The following is a 25100-nucleotide window of genomic DNA, read 5'->3' as shown; positions in this document are numbered from 1 at the left end:
TGGGAATCAGTGAGAAGGGCAACGAAAAACCCTTACTTTTCACTGCGTAGCCTATTTCATTTACATGTTGACTGTGGGTACGCAGCCTCTGCTGTATAATTAGAACCACACATTTAGGGGCGCCTGGGTGGCTCAGTCGATTGAGCGTCCAACTTTGGCTCGGGTCGTGATCTCATGGTTCATGAGTTTGAGCCCCACATAGAGCTCTGTGCTGACAGCTCAGAGCCTGGAGCCTGCCTCAGATTCTGTGTCTCCCTCTCTCTCTGCCCTTCCCCTACTCGTGCTCTGTCTCTCTCTGTCTCTCAAAAATAAAAACGTTTAAAAAAATTTTTTTAATGATGTAAAAAAAAAAAAAAAAAAAAAAACAAGCAAAGCATAGCAAGAAAAAGGCCACTATCGAGCAGGCTTTAGGGGTCAAGAATTTCTTCCCAGACAAGGGGTTCACCTGAGCCTGTGGGAAGGCAGGCTTCTCTCAGGTGAGAACACATTTCTCCTTGCAGGCCCAAAGGGATAACCATCTCTGCCCGTATCTTTTCCTTAATGTTCCCCAGAACCAGGTCTGTGCTCAACTCAGGCGGAGACTTACCTTCCGCCTCCTCCGCAGAAATGTGGACAAGATTTGTAAAAAGTGAGTCAGGGAGAGGAACTTTCTGGGCCTCACACCACGGTGGGGGATGGGACGGCCCTCTCTCCCCATCCAAAGAGTCAAGAGTTACTAAAAGCACAAGTGTTCCGATAACAGGCCCGCTTGGTTTGTAGTTCTGTACGAATGGTGGAGATGTTGGCGGGAACTGGTTTGCGAACTCAACTGACGTCTAGAGCCAGAAAAGTCGTGGCCAGACTTTACTAACTGCTAGGTAGATGTCTTCTTCTGGGCTGCCGAAAGCAACCCCCCAAAACAGCTCGTATCAGAGCTGGGACAACAAGAAATGGGGAGGAGGGCGAGGATGAGCTTAATAAAGGGCCCTTAAAAGAAAGAAGGAACTTCCCCTAAATTCCTACTGACACTAGGACACTCTCTCCACACAAAACCTTTAGAAGCCCGGCCACAGATGCCTGCAAGGGAAGCACTGGGGTGCGTGAGCCAAAGCCAAGCCTAATGCCTCCGTTCTTCCCACCGCTTCCTGCTGCCCCGGACCTTCCAGGCTGACCTTCCCCGTTTTCCTCAACGCTTCTGAGCTTCTAAGAGCTCACCTCGGTTCATGCGGCACAAGGAAAAGTGAGGGACTGAATCCCTTTCCCCCTGCCCCCACCGCAGACCAGGCAATCTGTAGCGCCCTAACACCAATGTCTGTGGGTCCCATACACTTCAGTTTTTATCCCTCTGCTGCAGGGAAGTTCCCAGTTCAGAGCCCTTGGGACGCGGGTGGCTGGAGGAGGGCCAAACTGCTCCAGGCAGGTGGGGAGCCTAAGCTGGTCAAATCCGTCCACTTTAGGGTAGTGACCGCCACATCTGGCTGGGCTGCAGGCCTAGGACCTTCCTCCACTCAGATGCTGACGGTTGCTGCCAGTGTTCCACGGAAGGCCCTCAGCTACCAAGGCAAGATGACCGAGCCCACTCCATCCTCGCACCCACTTATCCGCATCCTTGGGGAGTTCCAGCCCTTTCCTCAGTACTTGAGAAGGGTCCTGCGGTGGGCTTCCCTCGCCCAGGGCCCTTCCCCAGACCCCTGAAGGGGAGGTTCTTTAAACCTCAACAGCGTGGGCCGGGACTCGCCCTCATTCCACTTGTCTTTTGAGACCCCCGCCCCAGGCCCGCCGGTCGCTGCCTCCAATCCGGCCCTCGGCCAGGGGGTAGTGGTGCAAGGCAGACTGGCTTAAAGCTTGGCCGCCCCAATCCCGGCCCCGGGCGCCGGCGGGTCCCCGGCCGCGCGGAGCCCCAGAGCGGCTGAGCCCCCGGCCCCTATGCGCGCACAAAGCCGGCGGCCGCCGGAACCCTCGGCCCCGCCGCGTTCGGCCGCTGGATGCCGAGCCGGCAGGGGCCCCGGGCGGAGCGGCTCCGCGCGCTGCGCTCCGGCCGCCCAGCGCGGGGAGGACGCGCGGCAGCGCCAGCCTCGGGGCCGCGCTGGTTAGGTAGCAGGGGGGACCGGAAGGATGGCGAGGAAGTAGGAGAGGGTTTCCTGAGATGAAAGATTACTTCCGTCCGGGCTCTGGCCTCTCTCTGGAGCCGGCTCGTTGGGGGCTGGGGAGCGGGGTGCGCGGGGCTCGGGGGCCGCGCCTTGCCACCTGCAGCGCCCGCAGCCGGCGGGACGCGCGCGGCCGGGTCGGGGGGCTAACGCGGGGGGATTCTTGCAGGTGGGACTCGAGGGCATTGCCTAGCGCCCAAGCCATGGTGGCCAAACAGCGGATCCGGATGGCCAACGAGAAGCACAGCAAAAACATCACCCAGAGGGGGAACGTAGCCAAAACCCTGGTAAGGCGGGGGCGGCGCCGACCGGGCCGAGCGGGGCAGGGCCGGCGGGGGCGGGGCGGGGCCGGCGGGCCGGTGGCGGGCGCGGGGCCCGGCCTCCCCGCTCCCCGGCCCGGGCCCGGGCCCGCCCCTCCCGCGGGGTCCCGCAGAGTGGGCGCCGAGTGCCGGGCTCTGGGGCGCGGACCTCGCGGAGCCCTGGCGGGCGGCGAGGGCCGGGTCGGTGGTGGCCCCTCAGGGGGCGGCCGCCGGGGCTACCACGGAGGCGCGGGAGAGCCTCCCCAGGAGAGAACTGGGCCTTTGTCTCCGGGAAAAACGGAAAGTCACATCCTTCAGGAACAGTTAAACTAACTGCGTGACACAGGACCCGGAACCCAGTAGGTGCTAGAACGTTCGATGAATGAATGAGCAGGTAAATGGAGGCCTCTTATCATCACCCCCTTCCAAGCTCCGACTCCTGGCCTCCACCCTCAACAGACACCCACCAGGATAAGGTTTCCCCTCCAGCCTCTTTGTTATGGCGCTGAATAAGTTGGAGGGGCGCAAAGTGCGAAATGAGGTTCAGACCCATGTTTCCCTCCATCCTCCTTTCTCTCCTTCTCCTCTTCTCCAGGGAGGCCTCTCGCTACCGGGCTGAAGTTTAAATGCAACATTACTCTTGTTCACCCTGTAAATTCTGGCTCATCCTGGTGGTATGATCCAGAACTTCGGAGACTAAAGCTTTGTAACTGGTCTTCAAAGTAAAATCTGCCTTACGCACCAGGGTTAGTTTTAGCAAAGCAGAATGTCTTCAAGAGAAAATGCCAGGTCCGTGAGTTTGGATACTCAGAGGCATGCCTGGGATGAGTTGTTGGGCAGTGTTGGTCTCCAAGTCTGTGAGCCAAGATGCCTGGAATCTGTTACCCCAGACACTTAAGTGAAGTCCAGCTGAAGCTTTGGGTTTGGCTGGAAAAGCTCGCAGACCTGATGAGGCACTTCCTTTTAGCCAAAGAAATGATCCTGGTTTGAGTAACTGAGCAAAAAGCTAGAGCTGCAATGATCACACCAGAATTCTTGCAAAACTGAGCAGTACCACGGCAGAGAAATCTTAGGATCAAACTCTGTTCTACTCAGAGCTTTATCCACAGTTCCAGGCTTAACTTATGCTGGAAATTCTCTCATTGGGAGTTAGATCATTGTGACTGAACAGTAACATGCTAATATACCAGTGAATTGGAACCATTTTTCACATAGATCTATTTTTCCTATTTCTTTTTACTCAGAAAAACAAACCTTGCTGTCCAAATTGACCTTGAGAAACAAATTTTAATCGGTGTTAAAGCACTTAGGGTTTTATATCCCTAGGAGGTCACTTCTTCCTAGATATCATACAGACTAGCTGAGGTACTGAAAATCTCCAGTTGTGTGGTTCTTTTGAATGAACTAAGAAACTACAGAACTAACAGTTATGAACTAAACTCAGTTGACAACATATCCCACTGCAAAAGTAGCAACACGGTAACTGATTCGCAAAGCTAAGTTATCCATCCCGGCTTGGTGAACTCAAGGTTGGCCACCTTTAGCTTTTCAAGACCATTAGAAGGTGTTTGAGACCTGGGGGAGGGGAGAGGGCGAGTTAGTGGCTTCAAAATAAGAAAAGAAAATTTAAAAATTGGAGGAAAATATTTAAATATCTAGGAAATGTAGTTACTCTCATTTCAACTCAACTCAACTTTCAAAGCTACATTAGGACGAATGTTTAATCTATGGTGTGAGTGAATTTTAATAGGTTCGGATACACCATGGCTTGGGGCCCTTCAGAAGTGCCTGGTACCTGTGAGGATGTTCAAACGGCCCTACTACATTTGTATAATGAAAGGCTCCCAAACCAAGCCACGATGTATGTTTATTTTCAGTTGGCTAGGAGAGCCTTTTGGTTAACTTTATTGTAAATAGGCCAACATCCAAAAAGAAAACCGAAGTACTTTAAGCCCTAAATCTCATTTTCCTAATTACAGGTCAAACCCAATTATACTTTGAAAGAAGTAACTTGCAAGAGATAACTTGTTTGGGAGGAAATTGGGAACATATGAACAGATTCGAACTGAAAAATCAGCATAAGCATTCGGAAATAAACCCCTTCAATTGTATGCAGATGCTTCAGTATTTCATTAGCTAATAGCTATGGAGTAAATCGATATTATTCTCCCAGAGAGCAGATATATCCAAAAAACAAAGAAGTAATCATTTTGTGATTATACGGTAGTAACTTCTCCAGAATGAAGGGGATTTAAAGGTCAGCGTTCTGAGTTACCCTGCTAGTATATAATCATGGGGAAACGAGCCCCTGACATTATGAGGGAAGTAACATACTCCTATTTGAAATGAACCATGTCATTTGCAAGATTCTGCTGCTTTTCTTACCTTTACCAGCGATAGATTCAGGCTTAGGTGAATTGCCCCAAAGGGATTGTGCTGGGGACTGCTTCCAAAACAGGAATTCAGAGCTCTCAAAAAAAAGGATATATTGGTGTTCTTGAGCTCTGAAAATCCCCAGATCATATCGAGTCACTGGAAAATGCCATCAAACAGATTTTTGTACTATATAGTCCAAGCTCTGCATGTCGATAATTTGTGTTTTTCTGCAAAGGAAAAATAATGGACTCCATTGCTATCTGCTATCTGAGTAATTCATTTACAGGCTCCTGAATTCACTTGTTGGCTTTGCTGGAGATCAATGAGCTTTTTATACAGCGTTAGGGGGATGACAGCAACAGAACTGGTTTCTGGTCAACCGTGACAGATGGGTTAGGAAGTTAGTGAAAGAGGGTGGGGACGGGGTAAGTGCCGCACTCTGTTCAGGTAACTTTATTTGGTATCTCTGTTATTTACGTGATCTGGCCTTGACCTGGCATTGGGTGCCAAAGAATGACACAGTGACAACACTGGTTCAAGTTATCTTACGCAGTTATGTAAGACTGATTTTGTCCTTGTCTGGTCAAGAGCGGGCACCTATTCCCTTGCGGTGCGATTTGTTTGTGCAGGCGTGGTGGTGGAAACAAGCTCGTCGAGGACAGAGAACCGAAGGGTTTTAATCCTTGGAGTCTGCCTGCCACTAACACTTTAATCTCTACTCTGGTATGGAGAGAGTCAGGGATAACCCTATCACCAATTAGGAAGTATTTACAGAAAAGGTAATATCCTTCCTAGATCCCGTCTTTACTCTGCTTGACCTAAGAAGCCGTATTTAATGACGTTTGTGTGATTATTCATTCTTCAGTGAACACTTATTGAGCACCTACTATGTTTAAGTCCTGTGCCAGGCATTGCTATATACATTGACACGTGAAAGAGACACAGTGCCTGCCCTGGTGGGGTAGGGTCCGGTGGAGAGACAGACAGTAGACACGTTATCATGAGAATAAACATGAGATACAAACTGGGATAAATGCTGTGAAGAAAACATACATGGCGATTTAAGTGGTCAGGGAACCCACTTGAGGTAGAAGAGAGAAGGCTGTCTCAGAAAGTAACAGGTAAGCTGAGAAACGAAGAATTGTTGCCTTATTTATAATAAAATGAGTTCTTGTATTGATGTGGGTAACAGCCTATTTCTGGCTCACACACGTGAGGAAATGTTAGTGAGTTATTTTCTTCACTCTAACATCTCCCTTTTTATTGGAGAAGATCACTGTTTTTTTGGACGCCTCTCTCAAAAAAAAAATAGTTTTTCCTTGATCGATTTGATTTTTTTTAATGTTTACTTATTCACGAGAGAGTGAGAGACAGAGTGCGAGAAGGGGAGGGGCAGACGGAGAGGGAGACACAGAATCCGAAGCAGGCTCCAGGCTCTGAGCTGTCAGCACAGAGCTCGACGCGGGGCTCGAACCCAAAAACCGTAAGATCGTGACCGAGCTGAAGTTCTACGCTTAACTGACTAAGCCACCCAAACACCCCCATCGGTTTGATGTTAAGGACCAAGCCGTACCTGCAAATAGACCTAGAGGGGTTGTGGATGGTTGTTCTTATTACGTCTGTGTTTTTAGTTTGAGGGGAGCAGGAGGTGTGCAGGGACTGGATTCGGGTGGGCTCAGTAGTACCATTCTGCTCCCCAGGGAAGGAAGAGATTTCTTCAAAGTGTAAGCTTCATTTGGGTTGAGGAACTTTTCTCATTACAAAATGCTGCTTCCTTTGCCTACGCTCTCACCGTCGCTGTGGTGCTTCCGCCATTCTGAGAATTTCCACAGCACTCACCTTCCCCATGTTCTTGGCGTGTGGAAGGTTTTGAGAAAATGGCCGTTCTGTGACCTTATTTGGAATCCACAGATTCGGGAATTTAAGATGATTCTGTTAGTGGAAACCACCCAGGCTCTGTAATGAGGCAAGTCTAAATTTAAATCCCAGCCCTTGATCAAATTAACAAACTCTGGGTGTCAGTTTCCCAACCACAAAATGGAGTTGATAACACTTGCCTGGCATGGAGTTGTGAGTGGTGGAAAGAGTGGTTGTCGATTGCCTAGGATAGAGCCTGGCATCCAGTGTGCCTTCAACAAATGGAAGCAATTATTAGTACTATCATTTGGGACTCCCAAATCACTGTATCAGTTGGTACTTATACCCCATCTGTCCCTAGAATACTTAAGAGTGCCAAGTGCGCTGAGTTACAGGAGTATAAATAAGGTTATCGGTTAATTTTTTTCACACCTATCTGGATCCTTCACAATTGGCTTTATTCAGCTATTCCCTGCCCATTGGGCATTGAGAATGGATCCATCTCACCCATCGTGGTATTCCCAATCTTTAGTAGGGTCTAGTAGTACCCCACAAATGTTTCCTGAATGAATGAACCTAATCTTACGTTACCCCATTCTCTTGCAGAGGCCGCAAGAAGAGAAATACCCTGTGGGACCATGGCTGCTGGCACTGTTTGTTTTTGTTGTCTGTGGCTCAGGTATGGGTTTTTCGCTGACTTCATAGACCATGCTGTCCTCTGTCCTTCAAAAACACAGGTTTTATTCACAAGAAAATAGACAAAATATATACACACACACACACACACACACACACACACACACACATTGTTCTGGGATTCAAGTTAATCTCTGCCTGAAGCCTTCATCTTAATGGGTTTTGATTTGGTCTCTAGTCTAGCAGAGCAAATATGAGTAGAGACAAAATTGATATCCTATCAAATCATAATCATAAAATGATTACACTGAGCAATTAAATTGGCTGTTTACACTTTAGAGTTCAGTAAAACATAGCCTAAAAAGGGCATTTAGAACAGAAAGTGGAACACCTGTCTGTCTACCCAAGGTAGATCCAGATTGCAGAGAAAGGGAGAGGCTTTATGCCTTTCTCAGAGGAGACTCTACAGAACTCATAAATAGAACTGAGCCTTTGACCTGAGCCTCAAGGTACAGTCACCTCACACTGAAAGGTGGCCAAGTTCAGAGAGCTTTGCTTACACTCACGTGCAAACATGCGCACACACAGGGGAGGCTTGAGCAAAGGATCATGCAGTTGTCTCTCGTTGAATTTGGTTACTGGGAGTCTTGTAATTCCTGGTCCCCATGGGTTGGGTCTCTAAGATAGTGGTAAGTGAGGAATAGTGGGGCTGCTTCTAACAAGGCAGGCCTTCCGAGGTTCCCGAGATCTCTCACTCGAAGAAACAAAACTGCGCACCCCATTCCCAAGGATGTGACTGGAAGGGAATATTTTACCCAATACAGGGAATCCCTCTTCTTTAACAGAGTTTACCCAACCTCTACTGGAATACTTCTGAGGGTGAAGGGCTCACTTCTTCAAAACGCCTATCCCATTTCTGTATAGCTCTAGTTATGTTAGAGACCTCTTGCATCTTTTGAACTACACTGAACTATCTTTTCAGTAGTTCAGGTGCGAACTCCTAAAACCACAAGGCATGGACTCATTCTCTTCTGAACATCTTGAATCATCTTGACTCTTCGGATATTTTAAAGATGAGTTTAAATTCCGCAAACTACTTCTCTCAACTTCTCCCTACTTCTCTCAACCTAGCCTCAAAAGATGTGGTTTCTAGACCCCGCTTCTGGGTACACTCCATGAGTGTCTTAAAGTATACAACATTTGCAGCTGTGGAAGTTGGTCTAGAAGGGGTGTGACTGCTACAGAGGCATTAGGATTGCCACTGCCCTTGATCCCATCACTCTGCTTCTATTAATGTGACCCAAGCTTCTGTTTATTTTCAGCAGTCACAGCACATCCTAGACTCACATCGAGCTGAAGGATAGCCTGGCCCCTCCAAACTCTCCTTAACATAAATGCTCTACAAGCTTCAGAGAAGCATGTACATACCTCCCCCCAATCCAGAGCTGTCTCTTACCCCATCACACATTGTTTATTTTATTCATGACCCTCATCAACGTATGACATTATTTACTTTGCTTCTTTAGTATATATTTCCCACTGCTGGGACATAAGCTCAGGGAAGGGAATGTTTATTTTCCACTAAACCGGTAGATTCTTACAAGTATTTAGCATATAGCGAGTGCTCAGTGTGGTTGGCTGAATGGATTCACGGATGGGTGGATGGATGAGTACAGCAAGATGTTCCCCATACTATAGATATCCAGCCGACTTTCTTGAGACCTAATATAAAGCTTCATGAATATTTCTATTAAAATTTTATTGTTGGTTGTCAGTTGTCTTTTTATAGCGTAGCCACAAAGTCTAGAAATACAGAAGAACATGCATAGTAAATGGCTTGCCGAAATTGCATTATCATGTACGATATGGTCAGTGACATATGATATGGTCAGCGTATCGCCTTCATCAGCGATGCGTAGTTCAGAACGCTGTACAAAATTCCGAGGAATATGGTGCATTAATCCAGCATTTCCATCACTGCCTGCATATTCGTCTGCCGTGTGTTGCCTCAGATGATTGGTCTCTGATTTTTCACCCAGAAACAAAACAAACAAAAAACCATGTGCCTTTAGCAAGACATACAAAAATCAAGAAAAATAAATCTATGTGAAAAGGTGATCTGCCCTTTCAGGCCTTGTGGCCAGCCTGTAGATTGTTAGATCTTGAACCTTGAGCCTCCTATCTAATCATCTTTCTTTGCCAGCTTTATAGTCTCGGAAAGTATACTGTACCTCCAAGTCACTGATAAAGTCTAGACTTGGAGAAGCCCATGGAACACAATTCGAGACAACTCCCTCCAGGTTGACTTTGAACCTCTCTGCAAAACTTGTACAAACAATCATCGTGTCTTGGGGGCTTGGCGGGGTCCGCTGTGTGCCTGGCACTGTGCCAGGCTTTGGAACAACCACTTTCAGGAGGCTGCAGGCAACGGGAGAGGCAGATAAGGAAGCTGTCAGTTGTACCTAGGGCAAGAGTTCTATGATAGCAAGAGTGCCCAGAGTGCTTGGTGGGCACGGATAAGGGACTGTGTTAGCCTGCTCAGGCTGCTATAACAAAATACCACGGACTAGGTGACTTAGAAGTAGCAGAAATTTACTGCTTACAGTTCTGGAGGTTGGAAGTCAGATTAGGGTGCCAGCCTGGTCTGGTGAGGACCCTTTTCCCGGTCACAGACCTCTCCTCATATCTTCATATTGTATCCTCACATGGCAGAAAAGGTAGAGAGCTCTGTGGGGTCTCTTTTATAAGAGCACTGATCCCATTCATGAGGTCTCCACCCTTATGACCTAATCAGCTCCCAAAGCCCCCCGCCTTCTACCACCATCACCTTGGACATCAGGATTCCAGCACGCGGATATGGGAGAACGCAATCAGACCATAGTGGGGACTTCTCAGTCATACTGAGCAGAAGAGAAAGTTTCCCAGAGGAGGTGCCATTTGTGGTGAGTTTTGAAGGACAAACAGCCAGACGAAGGACAGGTCGTTCCACATGAGAGATTACTACGTGACAAAGGCACATAGACTTGAGATAGCGTGCCGGGCTCAAGAATGGCCAAAGCCCAGTGGCAAGGACCTGTGAGTCATCACGCAGCCCGTGTTGTCAGGGGCTACAGAGGTACAGAGCCAGTATTGTTTTCTTTTTTGGCGTCCAGATACATATTAACCGGTGCCCTCCCCAGTCTGCACGGTGAGGTAGCACATGGAGGGGGTTAAGTCGATAAAGTGATTTGGTCTGTTTTTCTCAAACTGGTGTTAGTTCTCAATATCCACCCTTTTCAAAGGGCTTGAAAACCTTCTCTACATTACACTTTAATTAAAATCTTGCCACGCTATCGGTCTATATAGTAGGAACTGTATCTCCTCCCCCCGCCCCCCCCCCCCCAACCTCCGGGTAAATTGGGACATCTGCTGACAGCAGTCTCTTGGAACCCTCCCAGTCTCCATTTGTTTTCTCAGGGATCAAGTACATTGGCTCTGTTATCCTTTCTGGGATGGGAGATCTATCAGGGGGCTGGAATGGGAGCCCGCAGGGCCCAGAGACATGGATTTAAAGTGGCTAAGAGGACACAGCACTTACTAGCATGCCACACCCCCCCTGTCTTCACAGCCTGTTCTCTCCCGGTGTCGCTTCTTTAAATCCTTGTCGTCAAGACCGCGTTGCTTTTATGGAGAGGCTAGTTAGGAGTTGGTTAACATGTTACCATGATTCCTAAGTAATGGGCTTCATCTCTTTTTTGATCGTAACTAAAAATAATCCACTAACCCACCTTTGATTTTTTTTTTTTTTTTTTTTTTTTTGCTAACTTACCTTTTTTTTTTTTTTTTTTTTTTTTCCCTGCAAGCCTCAGCTCAAGTCAGGCACTGTTCTCACAGAAATGTGTCGCTGTTCTCAGCTTGTCCTTGGTGCTGTGCCCTTCCTTCTATCTTTGTACGCGTGCTTTTCTAAGCCAAACATGTCATGAAAAACACAAGAACTCCTTTAGGTCTGTCCCGGTTGCCACCTCGCTGGGATTAGTCACGATTCAGTTCGTCTTGCAGAGCCTACTGCCCTTCTTGAGTTTCTCCTCCTTCAGGTTGTGGGGCCAGTGTCTTCTCTATGTTTAAGAGAGTGTCATGTCCTAACAGCTAGCCATGCCGTCTGTGGGTTCCTCTGCCTCATGTCACGAGCCTTCCTGGTGAGAGGATGACGGAAGCCTCGTGTCACTCTTCTCTCTGAGGCCAGGTGGCTGGCGGCTCATATGTTGTATATTTTTATACAGACAGGAAAAATATGAAAGCTTCCAATATTAACGAAGGCGCTGATCAATGATCTGATTCTCTTGGAAGACAACGCTCTCATCACCTCACTCTGTTGACCCGCTTTTCCCATGATGATTGGTTGGGCAAAGTGCTCTTTTTAGAAATAGTGTCCGTGTACCTAGGATAGGTAAATATTTGGGTCAGGCAAGTAATAAGGAATGCACATCCTATCCGTTCTCCTGGCGAGATTGTGGGAAAGGATCAGGACTGGAGAAACGTTGGCATTTAGGCTCATGCACTCTTATTGGCCACCCTTACTCCACTTCGTGTGGAAAAAAAACAAGTTAACGAACCTCCAAGAGGTCACAGGACCCCTTAACTATATGGGGAGTGATGTGTCACAGCAGTCTTGACCCCTTGCTTCTTGGCTTCTTCCCTGTGGCCTTCCTCATTCTCCACACATGCCTTTAATGCCTGCGGTGCTGATAAGAACAAGATAACGAAAAAGAAGGGAGAAGAACCAGGAGAGCAGCAAGGGTACAGAACGCAGAGGCCCCTGGCGCAAACATGCACCCAGGGAACACTCACCCCCTCATCAGGAAATCAGATAAGAGCACCAGACCTCCTGGGGCTGCCCTGAGGCCCCCAAGATGTGAGTCCAGCCCAGGTACACGGTGGTAGCCTCTAATACATTACCCCGTTGACATGCAGTTGGAAGGAGGCTCTCTAAATGCACCCCTCTTCAGAGTAACTAAATTTCCACTCTCCGTGATTGCAAAAGGGCTCTTAGGCAAGACGCTTCTTTGAAGCCTGACCGTTTGGCAGGAACAGGATGAGAGATGAAGAGGCCTCCGAGAGGAGGGTAGTTTTGGAATCTGCCAGATGTAGGTTCAAAGCCTAAGATTCACTGTCCGCTGGACAACCTCGGACACGTTATTTACTCTCTGTATCGATTTCCTTATTGATCAACTAGGGATAAGAGTAGCCCCTCCAAAGGGCATTGACTGGCTCCGGGGATATTAAGCGCTGGCCCACAGCTCGACACCTGCAGCCTCAGTCACTACCACCATCCCCATCAGCGTAGCCCCGATAGTGGCACCGTGGATGGGAGGGATTGGTGTGCCATGGGGGGGCTCAGGTTTCCATTTGCTTTGCATCTTTCCCGGCTGGGCCTTCCGTGGGCAGCCCAAGGGCAAGGCTCAGCCACTCACATTGGTCTTGCTCTTCAACAGTAGGCCCGGCCTCTTCGCTCCAAGGATGAGTGTCTGCAGTTTGATAACATTCCATTCCGAGGGTGTGAGCCTATCTTTCCGTGATAAAGCTTCAAAATCTTCCCGACCTCCCCACGCAGGGGAAAGGAAGAACCCACCTACAGACTAAAATCAACAAACAGGGGTTTGTAGTTTACGTCGATATCAGAAATATCTATTTCTGATATCTCGACCTGAATACACCACTGTTTTGCTATAAAAGTTCTCTTTGTGAGATACAGAAGCTCTGGGAACAGTGCGTTCTTTTGAGACCCAGTATTATCCAGATAGAGGACATCTCAGGGCCATATGGTTCTTTGTTTTGTATAATTTGGTAACTAGCTGTATTGTTATTATATACATCCTATCAGAAATCTGAAACCTGTTTCTCAGAAAGCCTGTTACGAGAAAACCTCATACGAGGTTTATGTTGTGAGTTATGAGTGTCCTCAGATAATTATTCCAAACTTCTCTTGTTCAAGTCTTGCTTGGCCCGGGACTTTGTTTTGCTTGGGCCTTTTTAACTGGTTACATTTGTCTTTACTTGATTTCCTAGGGCCCCAGATCCACACTGAAGACTTAAGGATTCCAGCATCCCGCCCCCCGCCCCCCTGCCCAGCCCCCCTTAGAGACTCTGCTGTGTTTTTCTTCTCTTTTTATAAAAACACTGTCTTCCATTTCTGCAGGCAGTGGGGCCTCTTTCCAGATAAGCACCTCATCCTGTCTCTCCTGGCCCTTGGTTTCAAACCTGCCTCTTTGAGAACCGTGTGATAGCTTCTGAAGAGTGCTGGTTTTTATCTCGAGACTCAGAGACAAGCGTGACCCAGAATGTCTGTCTGAGGCGGCAAAGATGCCGTCGCTCAGACCGGCCCGCCGCTATCTCTGGGAGACACTTGCAGTCCTGATGCACTGCCCCAGACCATGAATGAAGCCAGTCACCCTGCTGTAACCCTGGATTTTCCTCTACTTTTGTCATCAGCTCCTTTAAGAGTTTTCTAGACGAGGATTCTGAGGCCACGCCCAAGCTCCGGGGGAAAGTGTGCTGCAATTGATTAACAATGTCCATCCTAAACCTGATGTGGACAGCGGGGTCCCGTGCTCACCCTTGCCATCCCTGGCCTTTCCGTGATAGGAGTGCCACGGGGTTCACAGGACAACTGTCTTCCGCATTCCCAGCTTTCCTCTTTGACCAGAATGCCCCCTGGACTCCACGAGATTGAGTAGGTCTTTTCCTTAACACGTTCGTTGTCCAGACAATCGGGCTGTTTAGTCAGCATATACGCGCATCTTGTGATCCTGTAGCATGATTTCCCTTCTCCGAGCCCCGTGTGAAACTGCACGGTGACAGATGGCAGCGGCCCGAGACCAGGCTCTTTGCAACCTGCTTGTCCCCTCCCCTGTCCTTACCCCTCACTGAGGTTTCTACTGGGATTAATGGAGTCCCCGTTTAATTCCTATTATCCCTTGATTCCCAGAGGGAAACTCTCACACATCAGCCGTGCCCCAGCTCCCTCCCTCAGACCATTTCTCCCTCATGTATTCCTAATTTCAATTTGATTTCTCTCTCTCTGGCCAAGCCTGATATTCATTTCCTAATTAGGGATTATGAGAATTTTAATGGTTACTGAAGCCTGAGCATTCTTGAAACTGATGAGCTTAGATCCCCCATCAAAGGGGAACCTCTCGGGTAATAGGATTAACGAGTGGCTGTTATTTCCTTCAGACTTTTCTATTTCCCCGTGTGAGCATATATGACGTTTATAATAGAGAGAAACACAGAAAACTTTTATAATCTAGAAAAAATTAAGTGTATTTTAAGAAGAAAACATCTTGACTAGTGGTTTTGAGCCTGTTTTTAACAAGCAGCCAAACTCTGTTCATATCTTAGGAACAAACGAAAGAGCAGCTGTTCTGGTGGAAGTGGGATCTGTGTGTGTGTGAGAGAGTGAGTGAGTGTGTGTGCGTATGTGTGTGTGTGTGCGTTTGTGAGTGTGCATATGTGTGAGTGTGTACATATTTGTGTGTGTTTACATTTGTGAGTGCGCTTGAGAGTGTGAGCGGATGTGCGTTTGTGTGTGTGTATGTGTTTGCGAGTGTGTGTCTTTGTCTGTGTTTGTGTAGGGGGTACCTCCGGTGTTGCTGGATATTCTGGGTTTTTTTCCATCCCCGGACAGGAACAGACATCTGGACCCTCTTTGCCCATCAAATAGGAAGCTGCGTCTGGCCCGGAGCTGGCCTCTGTCATGACAGAGCTCATGCCTCTGAGCAAATGGCCTGCTAGGTTTATTTGGCACATGAGTTGTGAGTAGTCACACTGTTTCTGGGCAGGGACATTGCTTTCGTCTGTCGGTTAAGGGGCTGTAGGCTCCCGTATCCCCCAGGGAATCTGCCTGTGGACACAGGGGAGGTGGGAGAGATAGCATGTCATAGACCAGCGCGTTTTTCAGGACAGCCTATTCAGAACGGATATGAAGAAGTGATTCCCTGAGATGTTCTTGGTTGGGCCTGAATCCCTCCCATTCCCCAGTCTCATGTTTCAGGTGGTCCAAGGATCTCCCTGTACAGAAGGCCTCTCCATTTCTGGAAGGGCCAACACCCCTGTCCTTCCTAGGACCTACTGTTTCTGCTGAGAACAGTGTGAAGGAGGGAAAGGATCAAGCCACGTGTGTGCCAGCTCCAAGGCCAGCCTCCCTGGGTTTGAAGCCCAGCTCTGCCACCTACTAGCCATGTGGCCTTATCCAGCTTACGCCCATTCTAAGCCTTGGTTCTCCCATTCTTAAAAGCCATAAGAATGGTCCCTAACTCCTAGGACCTTGGGAGTTGATTGTTAGTCATTATATTCATGGCCCTTAGTCACGCTCTCTCCCCACATCTCAGCCTCCCAGGCAAGGTTCTGACCAAGACTCTGAATGCTCACAGAGAAAGAAAGATAACATTCCTAGTGATTTTGCTTTATGGTGGTAAGAAAACTTGTAGAGGGGAGCATACTAGCTCCGAGATCCTGAGGAAGCTGTGGTGATGTCAGCCAGAGGTCGGTGGGGTCACCTCTGTAGGGGCAGCGGGAGCCTCCTCTCTATTTCTAGAAAGAATTCTTTATATAAACTAGCTAATAGGGATGAGCAGGACCTGTTCATACAACTGTCTTGGCTACTTACTATACACGTATATTTTCTCTTCTCGTCACATGATCCCTACGAAGGAGCTATGGTACTCATTTTTCCGGATCGTAAAACTGAGGCTCCTAGAGGAAATCAGCTAGCATCGCATAGCTAAAGAGAGAGAGAGCCAGTACCCAAAGCTGAACTCGAAACCCTATCACACTGCCTTCCCTCCCTCTCACCACTTCTCCCAAAAGTACTACCAAGCAGAAGGTTTCCACCCACCTTAGGCCTTCAGCATATGACCATGTATTGAAAAGAATTCCTGTTAAAACATCTCCTACTTTCCCTGCCAGAAAAGGTGCGTTGTCCAGAGGTTCCACATATACAGCCATCCTGGGTCTGCTCCCAGATGGATAAAGCCTTGACCCAGCCGTGGGCTGCTTGTTGACTGGGCCACCGGGGCACCCCACCTCCTTACCCTTTTCTGGACCTTGCTCCAGGACAGATTTGAATTCACCATGTCTACAGGTCGACCCAAAACACTGGCCTTTCCTGGAGACCGCCAGAACTGTCTCGAAATTGTGACACCCAAAGTGGCTGTCACTCCCCTGAGACTGACAAGCAGGATGTTTGAGGAGCTGGGCAGCCTTGGAGAAGGTCTTCTATTTCACCACAAAGGGAAGACTGAGGACATGCCTCTGCCGAGAAACTCCTGCCTCGAGACCTGACATGGACACTCTGGAAAAGATGTCTCCTCAGCCACTGGCTCCCTCAAGGTGACCTGCATCCTCCTTTGTTCCATGCCCTGTACCCTGTGCCTCATGGAGCATTTGGGTTTGTGTCTGGTCTGCTGCTCGAAGAGCGTTTCTGCTGTCTGCCATTTTTCTGTGGATAAAGGGCATCACGCTCTTTGCTAACGTCCCTTCTCTTCACAGTGCCTTTCTGCCCTCTATCCCAGGCACCTCTGTCTTTCCCCTCATCTCCATCTCTGGAGACGCTACCAGGAAATGCTACCGGAAATAGCATCATGCCTTCGACTCCCTTTGTGCTGATTCTTCCTGAGAGCTTAACCCGCCTTTGCGACGTCTCCTTTCTTGACGTTTCTACTTGTCTCTCACAGGGCCTATACTTTTTCCTACCAGCTTTTTCATTTTTTAAATGGAAAATAATCAAAATGATGTGATTTCTAGAGCGGTCTTGTCCTCCTCAATGGTATTCCTGTGGCCTCTCTCAATCTCTCTTCTCAGCAACTCTCTTGAGCTCGCTTATCATCAACCTTATTCTCAATAAAAGTGGCCTTCTGAAGCTTCCTGTTATCTTGCAGGCAACTCCGGCAGCCTCCCACTCTCTAGCTGTCTCCCTTCTGTCACCCCTGTGTCCTGGCGCTCCCAGTTAGCCGAGGTAGGTCTGTCCCCAGGGTAAGAGTGGGCTGGGATGACACAGTCCCAGGCCTTAAGGAGTTGACGGTCTTTCATGACTTTCCTTCCCCGCCAAAGACCGGGCTCTTGCAACATCGGAATCTAAAAGCAGTTATTTGATGTTGTTTCTTGGTTCGCAAAATAATTCTCTGAGGTTTATAATATGTGTTTTCCTCCATGCTCTTTGCAATTATTCACCTTTCATTTTCCTCCAAGAAATATTCACTGAGGACCTGCTACGTGCCTGGTGCTGAGCTAGGCCCAGGGTGGTCATGAGCAAAATCATGCACGGTCCCTGCTGTCCTGGAGCCTTCAGTCTGGTGGGGAAGCAACATAAGTTTACCAAGTAGTCATGTTGAAACCTGCCCAATTTCAGTCATGAAAGTGGAGGAGAGACATGTAAAGCTGTGAAAGCATATAAGGCAAAAGGCTGGGCAAGTGGTTCTCAGAGTGTGGTCCCTGGACCAGCAGCCTCAGCATCACCGGTGACCCAGTTAGAAATACACATTCTCAGGGCACCTAGGTGGTTCCGTCAGGTAGGCATCCAACTCTTGATCTCAGCTCAGGTCTTAATCTCAGGGTCCTGAGTTCAAGCCCCACGGTGGGCTCCCCCCTGGGCATGAAGCCTACTTAAAAAGAAATACACATTTTCATTTCCCACTCTAGACCCACTGGATTAGAAACTCTGGAGGTGGGGCCCAGCCTCTGTTTCCACACATCCTCAGGAGACTACCATACACACGCAGGTTTGAGAACTCTTGCCTCAGATGGCCAAAGAAAGCTTCTCTGCAGAAAAAACTTCTGGATTATAAAGGAAAACTAGGCAATAGGGTAGGGCGGGAGAAGTATTTCGTACAGAAAGAGTGGCATATGGAAAAGCCCTGTAGTAAGAGCAGAGAGTTTTGAAAACGTGAGGGATTAGCCCAGGAGAGAAGAGTAATCTAAGATACGTCTGGACAGGTTGATAGGACCAGGATATATAGGTCATGGAGGCCACATCAAGGATTGCGCAATAGGAAGCTTTTTGATGTGCTTGAAACACAGGGATGACACAATCTTACTTGTTTTCATTTAAAGCATACATCTAGCTACAGTATGGAGAAAATATTGCAGAAGAGCAAGGGTAGACCAGTTGGAGGTCAAGGCAGGGGTCTGGGGAAAGATGGCGGTAACTTGCACGAAGGTGGTTTCTGGAGGGACGGGGAGAAAGGTGCACAATCACAAGATTCTTCAAGTCCACAGGTGTGGTAATCAGTTGGAGGTGCCGAGGATGACTCTTGCATTTTGAGTTTATGTGCAAGATGGAGGGTAACGAGGCCAAGTCCGGCAGTGGGAAGGGATCCTGAGAAGGTCCTGTTGAGTTTGAAGCGTCTTTGAGCCACCTACGTGTAGATATCAATTCAATGATGGAAGGTGTGGGTCTGGAGCTCTGGGAAGTCAGGGCTGGCAATACACATAGGTGAGTCAGCAAAAGCTAAGGGCCACCTAAAATTGTGGGGCAGGGTGAAGTCACCCGGGAAGGGAGAATGTGAGACATGAGTGAGAATAGAAGAAAGCCCGAGTGCTCACTGAGAGGTGTCATTATTCTTGTTTATTGGTCAGATGGAGTTAGGATGACCCCTGTAAAACCCATTTAGTGTAAAGAGCCAAAGAGAAGAAAACTAGAAAATCAGGGAAATATAGTGTCACAGAGGCCAAGGGATGAGAGAGTATAGGAGGGAGTGGTCAACAATGGTGAGTCGGGAAGTCAGGCAGGAGGTAGCTGGAAACTGCCCATTGGATTAAGTGACATGGAAGGCGCTTTGTGTCCCTAGCAAGAGATATTTTCGGTGGAGTGAAGAGAGCAGGAGCTAGAATAAAGTGGATTGAGGTGGGAATTGAAAGCAAGGAAATGGAGAAAGTGAGTATAGACAGCTTTTTAGAAATGGTTGCAAAGTGGAAGAGAGGGCACCTGTTGGTAGCAGATGTGGACTCGGGAGGATTGTTCCGGTTCATTTGATTGTTGAGTGTGAATGTTTCTTGCATGCTAAAGCCTGAGGATTTCGTTGAAAGGGGATGGTTAAATAAAAGAGAGATGTGACCATCCGAGGTCACCAAAGATCAGGATGCCAAACACAGGTTGGAGAGGGCAGGGGCCCGGGGATTCTGTAGCTCCTGCGCTAGCCTGGATTTTTCTGAACCCCAGTGACCTGCCCGAGGCCAGATGCCCTGACCTGGAATGTCTGCCTGTCCCTCCTTTCCTTGGCATCTCTCTTCCCTGCTGTCTGGCTTACCCACGGCCCCTTTCCTACAGCCTGCTCAGCTGTTTTCTCAGCTTTGTTCACCCACTGTTAAGTTATTAACTTGTCAGGGTCCAGACTCCCCACTTCCTTTCCCTCTTTGAACCCACTGTTGGCTCCCTTCCTGGTCGCTGCCTCGGGAAGCCAGCACGTGGAAAGCCAGGGTGACTCTGCGGGTCATTACTGGCAGGCACAGAGACGTACAATTAACGTAATTGCTCTAGAATGTTGAAGGCTTCTTAAAGACATTGATACAACTGAAAAAGGAATAATAAACGCAACCCACTCTCCCTTATCTCAAAGGTGAAGGCAAATGGTGAACTTAAAACAGACTTTATTCAAAGTAATTTCTCCAACCAGGTTCCATTTTAAAGAGTCACCTGTACACCTGTTAAGGACCATCAGATTTTTACATTTAATTCATGGATTCAGTAGGGTCAAGAGTGATCTTTAATTAGTTCTTAAAGCAGACTTAGGAACTGGTAAGTTGCTTTACCAGAAGTGTTGCTACTCCGAAACAAAAAAAAAAAAAATCTCATCTAAGACTCTTTAGAGAAATTTGCAACCGTTCCGAAAAGAGAATTGAGTGGCTTTATCATTACCTAGCACTTTTGAAGTCATGAATTAACTTAATGGGGCATGATGGACCTAAGGCACAGACTGTTTCCTATTTGTTGACCTACTTTCCGCTGATAACGATGTCCTGTCTAAGGCTAAAATGAAGGGAGAAATAACATTTTTGAGCATTGTATTATGGGCAGATTTTTTTTTTTTGCTTCTATCATGATCTTCATTCCTTGCCATCCTCTGAGATGCACATTATCTACAGCTTTACCAGTAGAGAAAGCAGGGCTCCGGAACTGTGTGGGAGTTTCCCGAAGTTCACACCACTAGGGAGTGGCAGGTAGCACTTGGTACTTGAGCTCTGGTCTCGTGCTCAGGCACGGAGAAGCAGCGGTCATGACCGGAGAGATGGTAACAATAGCAGTAGCTCCCACGCATCGAGCCCTCAGTGTAGGCAGAGCCTTCCTACGTGTCGTTATCGTTTAATCCCTATGACAGCACCACAAGCACCATGGTCCTCATTTCACCCAAAAGGAGGCAGTCTCGAAAATGTTAGCTAATCCGTCCGGTGAAGAACTGGCATTCAGACCTAGTTCCGTCTGACCCTGCCCTTCCACGGTAGACTTGTTTGTCAAGATTAGGGTTGCTTCCCTGATCCCAAGTACAAAACATGAGGCATGGTAGATGTAGATATTCTTTTTCCTAATGTTGTCCAATATACAGCTGCCTCCCAGCACTCCCGTTGAACCGGAATACGGCATGTTTATTTAACGTTTGTTCCTTGTCAGCCCTGGCAGGGGAGGACAGGAAGGTCAGCCATTTCTGTGAGCTTATCCATTTGGGGAAGGTACTTTCTCACCCCCTCAGCAACTTCTGCTGTCAAGACCCACCCCCAAACCCGGGATGGGCCAAGGAAACTTCCGAGCCCAACCATAATGAAGGATCACAAGTTGTTGAATTCACTCCTTCGCTGGACGCGGAGAGGACAGTTCACACAGAACTGGCTAACTTCAATTTTCTGTGTAATTCTAAACGGTCTTTGTGTTCAGCTTGGTCGATAGCAACAGAGTAACAGAAGAGGGCCCAGCACAGGCTGGTTTGGTCACACCAGAGAGGTGAGCGGAGATCATCACTGAAATAAAGGACGGAGAAGCAGAAACGAGAGCCCAGAGCACAGCCAACCAGAGCTGTTTGGGTCTCAGATCAAATACCTTGCACACCCCGTGCCAATACTCCATCGGGGTCTTAGCAATGACTGTTTTTCATTATGGTCACACTGAACCTCCGTGAAAAATTAATATTATGTCAGGTTTGGTGTATATCCAATTTAGGAGAGTAGTGATGATGCGTGCAGGGTTTTTGTTTTGGTTTAGTTTCGGTTTTTTAGGGAAAAAAATGCATTCATGCTTTATCTTTCCTTCAAATCTAGCTGTCCAAGGAAGATCCCCCAAGGATCTTACTAACCTCTGCACACCCAAAGCACAGTACCTGGTGCACAGTACGTGCTCACTAACGTTAGATGATGGAACGTCAAGGGCTTGTTTCCCGAAGGTTCTGGATAGCCTGCTTTAGCGTGGCCGCTCAGCTCGTCCCTGTTTATCCTGTTTTTAGACGGGATTAAATGAAATGATACCCAGCCTCACCTCCAAGAAATCATGCAGCACGTGGTAGTGACAGTTCTCATCTGTTCTCGTCCTCATCAAGCCTGACCACCATTGTCCACTGGGGAGGGCGTAACAAAGACGCTTCGGCCTTATGTTCCCCGGGACACATTTAACCCCAATAGCTAGAACCGGGCGGGAGGAGCTAACTCGCTCTTAGCAAGATAAGCGGGGGTGCCAGGTGGGCTTCCAGGCTCCCCACCCCCTCGGTCAAAACTCCTGGTGGCTCTGGATGAGAGGTAGCGGCATTTCAGAGGAGTTACAGACAGCCAGCAGATCTTGCATCAAGGGCTACCGGCATCCAGGGGCCCGGTTTGATGCATCTGCTCCAAGCACCTGGCCTGCATTCCCTGCTCGGGGGCCGCTCATTTTCCAGGCCACTGCCGTTTTGAAAAGGCAGCCTCGCTGACCTGTGAAATGAGTGCAGTGCCTGTATGAAAGCCCCGTCCCCTCTCCCCAGCAGCCACAGGACACTTCTGGGGAAGGGGGCCAAATCCGTGAGCGCCTGAGGGATCTCTGGCCTGAACTCCTGATGGAATTAGCAGGAGTTATCTATAAATCCCCGAGGCATCCATCAGCAGACAGAGCAAGGCTGCCTTTTTAAAGAAGTTCACTGACCTCTTGTTAACTTAACTCCTTGTTAGGAAATATCTAATCAGCTGGATGCTAACATGTCAAGGGCCCAGGGGTCAGCAGAAGCAGGGTTCGCTGTGGGCTTGGGTTTCCAGCTGTGTGCTGCCTGCTATCTGAGCTGTCTTGTTTTCCTCTTTCAGCTATCTTTCAGATCATTCAGAGCATAAGGATGGGCATGTGAGAAGGCCTGGGGATTTGACCCTGCCCCCTCCCTCTGGAGGGCAGAGGACCACTTAAGCTTTTAGCCAGGGATCTGTGGGAAGCAAACAGCCACACCGAGTAGAAAAAAAAGGCTCCCTCCATTGTTCCCTGATCACTTCATCGTGGATGTCAGACCACATTGCCTTCTCACAGGACATCTTGGTACATCCGTGTTCTCGAGCGGAAAGGACATTTTGCTTTTCTGTTGGTGGGATTGGTAGCTCCCAGATGTCTGCGGCAGCACCCTGTCTGGTTTTGCCCCTGGTCTCACAAATGTATGTATGTGGCCCTCCGAAGGATCACCAGGTTACTTGCTATGGATACAGCCTCTCCTCCGTTGGGGATTGGTTTTACGAATAAATGTCTTTGTTCAACCTTATACCATGTGTGGGTTACAGTGAGAAACCTGAGGTGAAGAACATGCCAGAATAGCTCCAGGTGGGGTTGGGGTGGGGGGTGGGGGACAGGACTAGACGTTTGGGAAAGGGTCAAGGAATCTGTGGCTGGGGAATTAGAGCTAGATTTACCTTTGAGGTCTTGGCCCAGAATGAAGCCCTGGGCTGCTCTCATGACCTTGGATTTTCCACACATTTTACTTTTTTACTCTTTTTTTTTTTTTTTTTTTGGTTTTGGGCGGGGTTTTTTGTTTTTTGTTCTTTTTTTCGATGCAGAAAAGCCACCTACAAAGCGTGTCAAGGTTCGATTAGCTGTTATCTGCTCTTTGTCTGTCTTAGGACTTGACGAGGAGCAGGTGTCTGAGGCCTCTTTATGAAAACCAGCCAACCTCAGGACCCAGGAGGGCTGGAGGCTCATCTCACTCTGGGTGGTCAGCCTGGAGGCTGGGAGAGTTTGGCCCAGGGCTGGTGGGTGCACACCTCTCCCTGGCCAGCCTCCCCACAGCCCCTCAGAGTGTGGTCTGCCTACATGGGCATCCCAGTGTGTGGCGGGGGTGGGGCAAGTGGGAGATGCATCTCGAAATGCAGACTCTGGGGTTCTACCTCAAGCCTGCTCAATTTAAGTGCGGCAGGTGGGGCCAACGCTAATGTTTTGTACAAGCTCCCTGGGTGAGGCTTACGCACTCTAAATTTTCAGGACCACGATCCTGAGAAGGCCCGGCTAAAGAGAAAGTTTTGTCCCATTTCAAGCGGCAAAGACAGCCCCCGCGGAAGCTTGCTCTTAAGCGAGGCCTATCCTGCGGGCACGGCTGGTGGAGGAAAGGGAGAATCGGCCTGCTAGGTTGTTCTGACTTCTGATACGGCCTCAGGAAGTCCGAGGGGCGACCACAGAGATCGGCATCGGGATTAAAGATGTTCAGTGTGCAACTTTAAACAGTCCTGTGTTGCTTCTTAAAATTCCATCTTTGCACTCTTGGCAATTTTGTTCATTCCTCAATATTGGGAGAACTTTAAACATGGAAGCGGTGACAGTGGCCAGGACTTCTGCCAACCACTTCGGGGGCTTTGTTGGAAATGGTGCACTTGGAAATGGGGCGGGGGTGGGGGGGTGGGTAGCTTTTTGTCCACTGGAGTCTTTTACGAAACCCAGACCCTTCAGTTATATTCTTTAGGGCCTTCTTTTCTCCCATCCTCCTCCTCCTCCTCCCCCTCCTCCCCTCCCTCTCCCTCCTTCCCCTCCTCCTCCCCTCCCTCCTCCTCCCCTCCTTCCCCCTCCTTCCCCTCCTCCTCCCTTCCCTCCTCCTCCTCCTCCCTCTCCTCCTCCCCTCCGTCCTCTTCCTCCCCCTCCTCCTCCTTCTCCTCCCCCTCCTCCTCCCCCTCATCCCCTCCCTCCTCCTCCTCTCCCTCCTCCCCTCCCTCCCCTCCTCCTCCCCCTCCTCCCCTCCCTCCTCCCCTCCCTCTCCCTCCTTCCCCTCCTCCTCCCCTCCCTCCTCCTCCCCTCCTTCCCCCTCCTTCCCCTCCTCCTCCCTTCCCTCCTCCTCCTCCCTCTCCTCCTCCCCTCCGTCCTCTTCCTCCCCCTCCTCCTCCTTCTCCTCCCCCTCCTCCTCCCCCCTCATCCCCTCCCTCCTCCTCCCCTCCCTCCTCCCCTCCCTCCTCCCCTCCCTCCTCCCCTCCCTCCTCTCCTCCCTCCTCCCCTCCCTCCTCTCCTCCCTCCTCCCCCTCCTCCTCCTCTCTTCCTGCTGAGAAGAGGGTTGCAGGCCTGCTTCAAAACCAGCAGCCCCAAGGACAGTCTACCACCCTTGTGCTCCCCACCACTGCCACCGCCAGGCCCCTCCCAAGCCGGCAGAAGGCATCTCCCACCACGAGAACTGCACACGAGATGCTCTGCGAGCTGGTCCCCTCATCCTGTTGGCTCTGCTGCCTGTTCTCTTCTAGGTCACTGAGTAAGACCAGTGTACTGTGAAAGATCAGACCTCAGGGCTCCTGCCAAGAGGCCAGAGGAAGAAAGGCTGCTTGACGTAGTTTACCTGGTCCGTGCTCCCTTACGTGGCCTAACTCCCACATG

The 25100-nt window shown here is 49.1% G+C and overlaps 1 protein-coding gene across 9 annotated transcripts; it reads left to right on the top strand.

Annotated features, from left to right (window-relative positions):
* Positions 1 to 1446: 1446 nt before the first annotated feature.
* SERP2 (stress associated endoplasmic reticulum protein family member 2) lies at positions 1447 to 23969 on the top strand. Of its 9 annotated transcripts, none has more exons than XM_045477156.1 (5): positions 1447 to 1540; positions 2296 to 2413; positions 7265 to 7337; positions 16413 to 16660; positions 22580 to 23019. In XM_045477156.1, exons 2-4 carry the CDS (start codon positions 2330 to 2332, stop codon positions 16610 to 16612), a joined length of 357 nt encoding a protein of 118 aa, XP_045333112.1. In that variant the 5' UTR covers positions 1447 to 1540; positions 2296 to 2329; the 3' UTR covers positions 16613 to 16660; positions 22580 to 23019. The 9 variants fall into 9 exon arrangements, 7 of the variants coding, with proteins under 7 accessions (XP_045333112.1, XP_045333102.1, XP_045333122.1 ...); XM_045477146.1 differs by lacking the exon at positions 1447 to 1540 and adding an exon at positions 1957 to 2073; XM_045477122.1 differs by lacking the exons at positions 1447 to 1540; positions 22580 to 23019 and adding an exon at positions 23375 to 23488 and having other exon boundaries at positions 2105 to 2413.
* The last annotated feature ends 1131 nt before the right edge of the window (positions 23970 to 25100 follow it).

This window comes from Leopardus geoffroyi, chromosome A1 (genome assembly GCF_018350155.1).
Source record: "Leopardus geoffroyi isolate Oge1 chromosome A1, O.geoffroyi_Oge1_pat1.0, whole genome shotgun sequence".
In the NCBI taxonomy this organism is placed as follows: domain Eukaryota; kingdom Metazoa; phylum Chordata; class Mammalia; order Carnivora; family Felidae; genus Leopardus; species Leopardus geoffroyi.
Note: the sequence above shows the minus strand (reverse complement) of the source record. Positions and strands in the feature narration are given on the sequence as shown.

Excerpts from the sequence above, each read along its gene's own strand:
- SERP2 (XM_045477114.1), top strand. The coding sequence starts at position 2,126 with ATGAAAGATTACTTCCGTCCGGGCTCTGGCCTCTCTCTGGAGCCGGCT. Across the intron at positions 2,414-7,264 it reads GGAACGTAGCCAAAACCCTG|AGGCCGCAAGAAGAGAAATA; the intron begins GTAAGGCGGGGG and ends ATTCTCTTGCAG. Across the intron at positions 7,338-16,412 it reads TTTTGTTGTCTGTGGCTCAG|GTCGACCCAAAACACTGGCC; the intron begins GTATGGGTTTTT and ends CCATGTCTACAG.